Source organism: Anoplolepis gracilipes, chromosome 17 (assembly GCF_047496725.1).
Source record: "Anoplolepis gracilipes chromosome 17, ASM4749672v1, whole genome shotgun sequence".
Taxonomy (NCBI): domain Eukaryota; kingdom Metazoa; phylum Arthropoda; class Insecta; order Hymenoptera; family Formicidae; genus Anoplolepis; species Anoplolepis gracilipes.
This window is the reverse complement of record NC_132986.1, coordinates 1,895,319-1,907,999: the sequence shown is the minus strand read 5'-3', so window position 1 is coordinate 1,907,999 and position 12,681 is coordinate 1,895,319. Positions and strand designations below refer to the sequence as shown.

At 29.5% G+C, this 12,681-nt stretch overlaps 2 protein-coding genes across 2 annotated transcripts; one reads left to right on the top strand and one right to left on the bottom strand.

Annotated features, from left to right (window-relative positions):
* Positions 1-1,468: 1,468 nt before the first annotated feature.
* Cul4 (cullin 4) lies at positions 1,469-6,853 on the top strand. The gene is made up of 11 exons (XM_072909976.1): positions 1,469-1,746; positions 2,745-3,108; positions 3,187-3,375; positions 3,588-3,734; positions 3,860-4,046; positions 4,127-4,319; positions 4,479-4,780; positions 4,936-5,166; positions 5,260-5,538; positions 5,772-5,924; positions 6,167-6,853. The coding sequence occupies exons 1-11, from the start codon at positions 1,599-1,601 to the stop codon at positions 6,260-6,262; spliced, it is 2,289 nt and encodes a 762-aa protein (XP_072766077.1). The 5' UTR covers positions 1,469-1,598; the 3' UTR covers positions 6,263-6,853.
* Positions 6,854-6,936: 83 nt separating this feature from the next.
* On the bottom strand, positions 6,937-12,195 carry LOC140675454 (mitochondrial intermediate peptidase). The gene is made up of 10 exons (XM_072909977.1): positions 11,959-12,195; positions 11,500-11,762; positions 10,950-11,136; positions 10,802-10,881; positions 10,487-10,675; positions 10,236-10,377; positions 9,718-10,056; positions 9,269-9,490; positions 8,914-9,144; positions 6,937-8,595 (listed from the first exon to the last, which is right to left on the bottom strand). Exons 1-10 carry the CDS (start codon positions 12,097-12,099, stop codon positions 8,281-8,283), a joined length of 2,109 nt encoding a protein of 702 aa, XP_072766078.1. The 5' UTR covers positions 12,100-12,195; the 3' UTR covers positions 6,937-8,280.
* Between the last annotated feature and the right edge of the window lie 486 nt (positions 12,196-12,681).

The following is a 12,681-nucleotide window of genomic DNA, read 5'->3' as shown; positions in this document are numbered from 1 at the left end:
TTTGTATATTTTAATATTGTACGTATATTTTCTGCGCAATAAACACAGAATAATGTGTCTTTTAATGTATAATTAATGCAAACATCTTTTTTGCATGCTATCCACATTTGTTTATTGCAATATCTCATGCATTATTATAACCGATTAGAAAATCGTGACATGTGTTAAATAATATACTACGAGAGATATGTATATATAATGAAATGTTATTTTCAGTTCGAAAATATATGAAATCAGAGAAATATGATAAAAAAAAAATATTTATATATATATGTAATAGATATTTTTATTAAAAATACAATTTAATAGAGCTTCTTTCTATCACGTGTTTTCACGTAATTGTGTATGCTACATCCTTAGCCAAAATAATTGATGCAAATGTGATAACAATTTGCATACTTGTGAGTGATAGAGCATTTAACATGTCTAATATGTATCATATAAATAATCTTTTCTTTTAGTAATGGAAATAAGTAATCATTTATAAAATGTTTAATATATAAATAAAATATTTATATGTTAAAATATATATAAATATAGATAAAATATAACTTCAATAATTTTAATTAAATTATTAAATTATATATATATTTTTCAAATATTACTCTGTTATTATATATATTAAAATGTAAAAGACTATGCGCAATTAATAATATATAATATAAAACAAATTAATAAATACATAATATATTTCATTTTTGAGATCCACAATTGTGGATCTAGCATAGATTCGAACCAATCGGGCGTTTTACCATGGCACCGAGCAAAAGTGGATCCAGCCATGTAGTTCCATCGGCTATAAAATGGATCTAGCTGGCGCCAACCGCGTACTGTCCCGGGGGAAAAAAGCGTCTCCAGAAGAACGGGCTCATAGGTCGGTACTCATAGTCCTCCGATCCCGTTCAACCAATGAAGTTACCGCATAGCATCATTTTATTGGTTGAACGAGATCTTAAGACGATCTTAAATATAAGCTCGGACTATGAATACCATCTTCTCGTCCGATGCTAGCAATATATTTTATAGTGTTATACATGCAATGGGGAGGAATAACAAGGAGAAAAAATAAACGAGAAAGAAGGGTGACCACGCATGTACGCGGTTGTCGCCGATTGTTCGCGAGTCCTGTCATACGCGAGATTGAGATAAATAAAAGTCTCTCGACGAGGGCGAGAAACGAGACAAGACTAACGACAAGTGAAAACTACAGAGAGAATCGTATACCGTCCGGTGCAAGAGAGAGAAGAGAGAGAGACATCGCACCAGTTGCATCGAAACCGAGAACCAGGAACCAGGAACCAGGAACCAGGAACCAGGCCGACGGCCGGACGATGCGCGCATATGTCTAGGACCGGTGGTACCCAGCTTCTGGCCACAAGACGGGTGAAGAGAGCGTTGCTGTCACCGCCGCCGCCGCCGCCGCCGCCGTCACCGCCGTCGCTACTGCTGCTACCGCTGCTGCTGCCACCGTCGTCGCCAATCTCACGGTGGTGCTGGATTACGGGAGCGCTGCCAAGCGCCACGAGCTGTCCGCGGTCGCGGGCATCGCGTAACCAACGAACAAGATCGGCGGTGAAGAGGAAGAGATCGTTATCATCATGACGGACACGGCGACCGACACGCAGAAGCGGGCCAATTTTTCCGCGTTGGCAGTCGGCAACCCGAACGGCGTCAACGATAGGATCTCGCCTAATTCGCCCAACACTAAGCCCGGCTCCAAAAAGCTCGTCATCAAGAACTTTAGAGGTAGGCGAGAATGTCAACGCTTTCTTTGAGGTAACTTTGACATAACCTCAAAATCAGCAGTTTACACCCACGGAGATATACAAGCGTTGAAATATTTTCATCTCTCTCTCTTTCACTCGCTCTCTTTCTCTCTTTTTTTTTTCTCTTTTCTCTTTTTGATTATATCAGAGATCTTTGATCTTTTAAAAGGATTCGTTGAAGATTCAAAATGTTTTTATTCGACTTGACAAAACCTACATAACCTACGAATATCGAAATATCGTAACTCGGGAGATTAGCTTCTCCCGATATTTTTGACGTTATCGAATGTTATATTATTAATTGCGACGTTTAACACGATTTATATGGAAAGCGTATTGACGCAATAAATGTCTATTTATAAACGATACATTGTAGTAATAACATTATAATGTAGAAATCTATAAATGGATACTTACAGTTTGACTTGACATTTTGCTTCTCTCTGCGTTCATATATGTATGTAGATCTTGCGTCATTATGTAAAATTTCTATTTCATAGTTAAATAAATAATGTTAAATAATTTATAAAAGAAAGTTACATGAAATAACATTTAAATATACATAAAATTTCAATATAACCAAATTAACTAAAATCTTTTAATTTTACGCAGAACAAGTATCTATTCTTGTTGTGTACTATAATTATTTTAGATTATTCAAGAAACGTTTGAAACTATTTGTGAAAATAATTTATATTTAATTGTTATTTGTATTGAGCAAAGTTGTTACACAAAAATTTTTTGTTATAAACGTAAAAAAATATAATTGAAATATTATATAAATATATAATAATATATAAATATATATCACATATATGACAAATTTAAAAGAAATTTTTTTTTTTATATTACTTTTATAACGTTACTTTTATATATGTTATTTTTATATACGATTTTTAAGGAAAGTTTTTCTAAATGTATCAACTTTTGCTTTGTTTATTTTATTTGTTTCTCAATGTTATAATGGTTTTCTTTTAGATAAACCTAGATTACCAGAGCACTACCAAGAACGGACATGGGAAAAATTGCAGGAAGCTGTGATTGCGATACAAACTAGTAAAAGTGTTGGCTCTGGTCTCGAAGAACTTTATCAAGCAGTTGAAAATTTATGTAATCATAAAATGGCATCGACACTTTATGCAAATTTAACTGTTCTGACAGAATCTCACGTAAAGGCTAATATCGAGCAGTTTTTGGCAGAATCCATGGACAGACATGTATTTCTAAAGAAAATGAATGAATGCTGGCAATCACATTGCAGGCAGATGATAATGATTAGAAGCATTTTTCTGTATCTTGACAGGACGTATGTTTTACAAAATCCCAGCATTTCATCGATATGGTAATGTCATGCAAATGTTGCCAAACATAAACTTTGTAAACAATTTGTATTTTTTTTTTAATCGATTTTCTTTTCCAGGGATATGGGATTGCATCTTTTCAGACTACACATTGTGTTGAACAATTTAGTGCAAACTCGTACAGTCGAGGGTCTTCTTATGCTCATAGAAAAGGAACGACAGGGCGACACTGTGGATCGAACGCTTCTCAAATCATTATTAAGAATGTTGTCAGATCTGCAAATCTATCAAGAGGCCTTCGAAACAAAGTACGTTGTTTAAATAAATCTAACAAATATGTTTATTAATATATTCGCGATGTCACTGTTGATATATCCTTATTAATAGCAATTGATTATTAATAACTTTCACAATTACAAAGAGTTTAGATTTATTTTATTATAGTATTGCTGTTACACAAATATTTTACTATGTGGATATTATAACTTTATCTATATATAACTTTATCTCTCTTATTTAGGTTCCTAGTGGCTACAGAAAGGTTGTATGCTGCTGAAGGTCAACGATTGATGAACGAGCACGACGTTCCTGAATATTTGGCCCACGTGGATAAACGTTTACAAGAAGAAAACGAACGATTATTGCATTATCTTGATACAGCAACCAAGTAAATTTTTTTATTGTTTTTATGCATATACCTTTAATATACTTTTGTGTCAAGTAGAATATTATTAAGAGTTAAATATAGCACATTATTGCAAATAATTTTATGAAATTTACAAACTTTTTCAGATGGTCACTCATACATACTGTAGAAAAACAATTATTATCTGAACACATTACTAGCATTTTACAGAAAGGCTTAAGTGGCTTGTTGGATGAAAATAGAATTAGTGATTTATCATTACTTTACAATTTATATAGTCGGATAAAGAATGGTCTTGTGGAGCTTTGCTTGAATTTCAATTGTTATATTAAGGTACACATTTTTGCATTAATAAATTATATTGTGTGAACAAATTTTTATGTATGTATTTAAATTTTATATTTTTTTTTTAGAAAAAAGGTAAGACGATAGTTATAGATCCTGAAAAAGATAAAACGATGGTACAGGAGTTATTAGATTTTAAAGATAAAATGGATAATATAGTTAATACGTGCTTTCATAAAAATGAAAAATTTGCAAATAGCTTAAAAGAAGCTTTTGAAGCTTTTATTAATCAAAGAGCAAACAAACCAGCGGAATTAATAGGTAATATACATAATATATTAATTATATCAATTGCAAATATAATACAATATAAATGATTATTTAAAAAATTGTTTCAATTTATGTTATTAGTCTCTAAAAATTGATTCTTAAATTTGAATGTATATTGAAAACACAATGAAAACATTTATGTAATTTCAGCTAAATTTGTCGATTGTAAATTACGCGCGGGTAACAAAGAAGCGACGGAAGAAGAATTAGAAAGATTATTAGATAAAATTATGGTACTCTTTCGATTTATTCATGGGAAAGATGTTTTTGAAGCATTTTACAAAAAGGATTTGGCCAAACGCTTATTGGTGGGAAAATCAGCTTCTGTAGATGCTGAAAAGTCAATGTTATCTAAATTAAAACAGGAATGCGGTGGTGGATTTACCAGTAAATTGGAAGGAATGTTCAAAGATATGGAACTTAGTAAAGATATCAATATTGCATTCAAACAGGTAAGGAAAATTAATTTGTTTTTTCTGAAATATATGTATAATTATTTTAATTTGCAATTTAACTGCATGCCTTTGTATTTCCAGCTCCATATTTAATGCTAAATATAAATGTCAATCTTGTACAAGATGATTATTTTGATTTTTGTTTTGTCTAGTATGCAGGAAATTTGCAGAGTGAATTAGTAGCAAATAATTTGGATTTGACTGTATCTATACTTACTATGGGATACTGGCCTACATATCCTGTGATGGAAGTCACCCTGCCAATGGAGATGGTGCAGTATCAAGATGTGTTTAATAAGTTTTACTTAGGAAAACATAGCGGTAGGAAATTACAATGGCAGCCGACCTTAGGACATTGTGTATTAAAAGCATGGTTCAATCAGGTATTTAAAAAAGAAAAAGGCGTCAACATTGTGTTTGCAAAAACACAATATATTAATTATTAACTAATGCATAAGTATCTTCTATAAAAATAGGGTAATAAAGAGCTACAGGTGTCATTGTTTCAAGCACTGGTTTTAATCCTATTCAACGATTCCGATAATCTCTCGTTAGAGGATATCAAGGCAGCTACAAATATCGAGGATGGCGAATTGAGAAGAACTCTGCAGTCATTAGCTTGCGGAAAAGCTCGTGTTCTCCAAAAAAATCCGCGTGGTCGAGATGTCGCCGATAATGATAGATTCGTGTTCAATGCAGAATTTACAAACAAATTGTTTAGGATTAAAATTAATCAAATTCAAATGAAAGAAACGGTAATGCTCAATATAATAAATTTTATCTTAACACTAAGTACAATATATTTTTTTAATCTTTTCATCTTATAGATTATAATATATTTATTATATTATAATTATAGATATTAATATATTTATGTGTATGTGTGTAAAAAGCTTATGTGATATGAATTGATTAGAGTTGCTTTAGAATTATATCTGAATAATTTTTTTTTTTTTTTTTTTTTTTTTTTTTTTTTTTTTTTTTCCAGAATGAAGAACAAAAGGCAACAGAGGAGAGAGTGTATCAGGACAGACAGTATCAGATAGATGCTGCTATTGTCAGAATTATGAAAATGAGAAAGACACTGACCCATAATCTTCTTATCAGTGAACTGTATAATCAATTAAAGTTTCCTGTAAAGGTATATACTTAAAACGATATTAAGATATTAAGTATATTATAAGTATAGCAAAATGCGGCCAATTTGATTTTTAGTGGCCAATCTGAAATAATATCATATATGATTCTATTTAAGAAAAATCAGACAGCTACATTTGTAATCATAAGCAAAATAACTGAATTAGAATTAGGTTTTCTATGTACATAGTATATTGATGTTATGTTTATTCTTCACATCAATTCACTGAATATTCATTTTTTTAGCCTGCCGATTTAAAAAAACGGATCGAGTCTCTCATAGACAGAGATTATATGGAGCGTGACAAGGACAATGCAAATCAATATAATTACGTTGCGTAACCTAAAGTAAATGCCAAAGTTACATCGTTGAAACATTGGATTGATACTGATTTTTCTAGCAAATTGAATCTATCGGTGTTTGTCTATTGTGAATGTGAACAGGCTGTAGTTCAAGCAAGATACTATATAACTAATCCGACTGTCAACATAAAGTTATAACGCGTGTGATAAGTTTATAATATAAAAGGAAAAAAAGAAGAAGCTCAACGCAGTGCAAACTTTTCTTTTTTGGTTTTCATAGTGCATAAGAAATGCTGAATGATTGCAATCCTCCTTTCAACAGTGTTGTGTTTTTTCTGAATTTTGTAAGAAAAGAAAGGACCAGAACGCGATAATATATGACATATTAGAATATAACAATTTTTTATGCCAACACAGTTTTTCACAGCATACTTATGATTAAGAGGATGTAATAAAGAATGCAAGATGTAATATACATACAGTGACACTACCATGAAAATAGAGAGTAAGAGTGCAATTGCAATATAATTAGTTAATTCAAAAAGTGAACAGTGCAGTATTTATAACAAAAATAAAAAAAAAAGCGTACTACACACATGCGATCGTATAGTACCTTGTCTTTCAAATCTACAAATTGTTTCTGCTGTATCTTCTCATTGCCTTTTCAGATATTAAAGATATTAAAAGAAAGAAAAAAATTAAAATACAATTTTCTCTGGATTATTTAGAATTATGGATAAAATAATGCAACTTGAAACATATATACATATACACACTGCAGCTTTACTTCAGACATAGTGCATATGCAAGTTAAAACATAATTTTAATCGGTAAAATTAAATGTCCAGTTCGTTGTGAACCAAATCTCTAATACATTTACATATACGAAGAGATGAATAAGATTTCAATAAGCGAAAATTTCTATACGATATAGGAATCGCGACTGTTGTTAAAAGATATATGTATGTCGTCCAATTATTGAAAATGTTACTATGCGAGAGTAAATGATCATTCGTGTCCATATATTTGTAAATTAAGTTAATAATGATACGAATGTATGCAAAGGACAAGAAACGTTCGGCTCTTTTTAATGGAAGTATTTACGGGGAATTTTAATTTAAATCTCTCTCCAGGAAACATCGATATATAAACGCAGTACAATGTAAATATATAAGAACAGGAAAGATTTAAGTTAGTTTTTTAATCGAGAAGATAGTACTGCCAGCAAAATACTGTTTTGGTACATCGTTTATGCTCTCACTAGATCATAACTTTACGTTGCCATGTACAGATTTAGGATAACCTCAGGGGAAGTGAAAAGGTAGAGTATACATATACATATGAACTAATATCTACTCACAAATTACCTTATACATACTGCGTTCGCATTATATGTATAATACTACGAAACTTATTTTTTTGTAATAATTAATAGATTTACCAATATTGTACATAGAGAGTATAAAGGATTCTGTACTTATAATAAAATATAACTAAGAAAAGAAAAAAAGAAATTAATACTGCTTAATGGTCATATCAATTATTTATTATATTGCAATGTGAGAATTTGGTTTACAAAAAAAATAGAAGAAATTTATATAAAGTTCTGTTTCTATTATATTATTTTTTTAATAACAATTTTGATATCACGGTCAATTTTTAATCGATTCCTAGTAAAAAAGGATGTTAAATCAATCTTAAAAAAAAAAAAGAAAATTTAACACCAGAAATATATTCTTCTAATTAAATTCAAGTGAATTTTACATTGACATTCAATTTCAATTAACTTGCTTACAATGTTTAAAAACTTATAATGACTTTGACCAAGAAAAACTAATGCCACATTAATGCAAGAATTTGCTATTAAAAATGTAATGGTACTTTTTTCATATACAGCTATCTAGAAACAATCTGTGTTGTACATTCATTTTTCTCATAAATATTTGTAATATTCTGTACAGCCTATTCTGATAAGTTTGTTATATGAAACTGTACAATACATGTGCAAAATATCACATCTACTACAAGATTACAAACTCTGGTACATCTGTAGATTATTAAGAAAATTTTATACCATTACGTTGTTTTATGGTTTCTATATGTAGATTCTTCATATCAACTTCATTGATTAACGATTTTGCAAATGTAGCAGCACTAGCTTCCTTATTTAAGAAATCTGACACTAATTGCGATGCCGGCTTACCACCTCCATGTGCTAAACATTCCCTTCGATAACGATTACCTGCCGATCGACAAAAGGGATCATTATGAAAATAAGTTTGCCAAATCCAGGCGGCGATTGCACGAGATATTAGATAGGAGTAATATTTTGCACCGTATCCGACCAAATGTGAAAATCTCAATTGCCACGCCTGTAAAAATGATAATGGTGAGATTTAATATTAAAAGTATATAATATTATACGTTCTAATTTATTGTGCCAACTAAAAATTCAAGTTTAAATTAGCATTCTATTATTTAATGGAAAAATTTACTATAATTAATTTAATAATAATTAATACATCATAAAATTAAAAAAAAAAAAAAAAAAAAAAAAAAAAAAACAAATATTTCTTTTGTATCTTTTTATAAAAAATATAAAACTTTTAATAATTATCTATTTTTTATAAATACAGTCTTATATAGAATGCTTCATAGAATCAATGTAGAAAACCAATGAGAATACATACTGTATTTTTTACATATGGAAGGCCATAATATTCTTTTTGTACATCTGCTAAAATCTCGCTAGTGGATTTTATTAGTTTACCACTATGATACACTTGATCTAACATGCTATAAAATACTTGATTCTGTAATTCAGAGGCGCAGAAAATGTTTTTTGAAGCACACAATTTATGCAATAAATTTTCTGGCATTGGTTCTTGAGTTTGAAAATGTTTTGCAAATTTTGATACAACCTGTGTGCAGATAAATTTAAAAAAACACATTACATTTAAGTACCAGCAAATCTATAGAGTATAATTTCAAAAACTATAATTTATATTATTTATATAATTTATATTATTGCACATATGTTTTTACCCTAGGATCACTTGCAAAATATTCCATCAGTACGCTTGGCACTTCTGCGAAATCTGTGCTACATCTAGTACCAGTAACATGCTGATATTTTGTTCGTCCGAGCATAGAATGCAACGCGTGACCCATTTCATGAAACAGATTATCCACTGATGATGGACTTAATAAACACGGATATGACCAGCGTGGATGCGGCAGTGATAGCATGAGTACAACTATAGGACTCTGAAATCAATGATAATGCTATGATAAAATCATTAAAATTTCTGCAATTATTTAATTGCACAATATGTGTATCTGTAAACAACGAAAAATTCATAATTCGAGTGGTCATATAATATTTACTATATTATATAGTATGTATAATTAATAACTAAATATTATGTATCGTTAATGATTTATTAACTGAATCATTGATTCTTCGTATATATATATGTAATATAAATTTATACCTGATAAGAACCATTTGACAATTGCTTTCCACCTTGGATTGTAAAATGACAGTCTTGATTAGGCTTCCCTGTTCTTTCGTAAAAATCGCAATAAATATAACCCAGGATTCCTTCCTCTTCATCTATTACAGCTAACTTGTGAACGTTATTCGCCCACACTTCTCCAGATAATACTGGGACGGATTCGAGCCTAACTCCATACAATGATTGCGTTAGGATATTTAAACCCTCCATACAAGCACCAAGGGAAAAGTATGGAGCAAATTCAGTGGCAGAGGTATTTAACCAAGTTTTCTTTGCCTTTGCTGTAAAGTAGGCAGTATCCCATGGCATCAATTCCTTTTTGATAATTCAAAAAAGTAAATAACTTTACAATTATGATACATACATGATGTAAAGATTAATAATTTGCGACTGTTATATCTCTATGTTTGACAATTATATGAAAAATATAAAGTATCATTGTATATATAGAATTATAAGTATATAAAAAAATGGGACTAAAGATGGATACAAACTTGTTTCAAATGCGATTTGGCATCTTTCATCTTTTGCATTTCTTGAAAATCTTGTGTTGCTTTAAATTGCAAATTGTCATTTAGTATATCAAGAAATTCTCTCACTACAACTGGCGATTCGACCGTACTTCCCTTCACGGCTCTATAAAATAATGAGTTTTTAATTTATATTTATATAATTTTTTTTTTTTTTTTTTTTTTTTTAATCCAATTTCTAGAATTGTACTTTTTTTTTATCTAAATCATATTACCTATGTGCATATGATGGAAATCCACAAAATTCTGCTAATAGATGTCTGGCACTCAAGAGTTCGTGTAATAGATAATCTTGCTCTTTATCCGGAAACAGAAACAATTTATATGCCGCTTCGCGAACAGCAGTATTGGAAGAGTCTGTGTAAAATCCTTGCACTAATATCTGACCATTGTCCGTCACAAAACTGTGAAACGTATCCGATATCAACGAGAAACCTTTCTAACTTATACCTTTGAAAAATTTTAAACAAAATAATAAAATTCAGTTTTAACTGAGCAACGCGAGTAATCGATTAAATTACCGCACTTACTATTGCCTAATAACGTCGGGTAATGCGTCGGCATTAACCGTCCTTGGAGTTACAGCACCAGCCATAAACCTTTGACCCACCTAAAAGAAAAAAAAAGAAAAAGCACATATGAGTATGACGATTAAAGATATCATTAAATAATACTTACTTGTAAAATATAATCATTTAGCTCGACTACTTTTTTCCTTTGTCTTTCCGGTAAGTGTATACCACATTGTTCAAAGTCAAATAAAAATAATTTAGCTACATGATCGTCTATATTAGATGTAATTTGAATATCACCATTACTGGTCACTTGTTTTAATACATCATACAGCTCACGATGTGTGTTTAACCTGTTAAATATTAAGCTTAATATAAATATAATTATGTTATAGACAGAGCAAAACACAAGCTTATCAATGGACAATAATATTCACTTCAAACTTATTGAATATTTTTTTTCATATATTATATCCTCATACTGTTTAAAAATTTTTTCTTTGAAATTGAAAATAAGAAAATTTAGTTTAATAGAAATAAAAATTATTTAACAAGAAATTACCACATACATATACAACAAATATAAAATATACATTATTAACATAAATATCAGGAAAAATAACTTGAAATTCTATAGTGTATTTGATAAAGAAACATTCAAAATGAAGATAACTGCTATATAACATTTAAATGTATAATTTTAAAAGTGCAATTACTTTTCAACTACTCCACTAATAGTTATACAAGCATTTTCTGCAGCTTGAACATATTGTTGATCGGGATGTGCAACTCTAACAAACTCAGCCATATCTGCTACTTTACATAGTGTATTAGATAATTCATCAAATATTTCAACCATTTTTCTCTTCCTGTCTTTGTTTATAGCTTCATCGATGAGAACCTTCACATGTGCTAATGCACGACTTTTCAATATGTCAAAACCATCTTCGCTTTTTAATTCCAGAATACCAAACAGTCCCTTTAAAAGATGTTTTTAAACAATAAAATATATAATGTTATAAAGTGTCATATAAAAATGTAAAGCTATTTATCCATTATATATTAATTCTCTTTAAATATTACACATACAACATTATTAATTGAAAAAAATCACTTTTTTGTATCAATTTGATACGTTGTAATCATATGGTTAAACAAGTGATATATATACTTACCGTTTCTTTTTTCAATATATTTACTGAGTGATTTTCATCACTGACAGCAGAATTAAATGCCGTGGCAAGATGTGACCACGTGTTTAGTCTCCTACAACTTTGTATATTTCGAAAAATTTGTCTCTCAAATATTCGTAACATCCTTAGAAAGTTATATCCAAAGAGTAAAAAGAAACTTTAGTTATATCAGAGAGAAACCTATGAGTCTGGAAAGCGTTATGGCTCCATTTTTCTTGAGACGCTTTTTCCTTTTGTGTAGTAGCGCTAACTAGATCCATTTATAGCCGGCGGAACTAAATGGCTAGGTAACTTTTCGGTGCCATTTTTTATAAAACGACCAATTGGTTCGTGTCCGAGCTAGATTCACAATTATTATGGATATCTCAAAAGTATGAAACAATAATATAATGGATGATTTATTAGTATATGTTTTATCTTTAGTGTAATATATAATATGTATAATATATAATATATAATATATAATATAATATATTAAATAATAATATAAAATATAATTTTAATTATTTTATATATATTTGTTTATATACATATATATATGTATTTAATGATTTAGAATTTAATTTTTTTTATAAATTTATATTGAAAGATTATTAATAATAATTAATAATAAATTTTTAATTTAAATTAAATAATTTATATATATTAATATTAATTAATTAAATTATTAATAATTATATATATATGTATGTATATAATTTATTA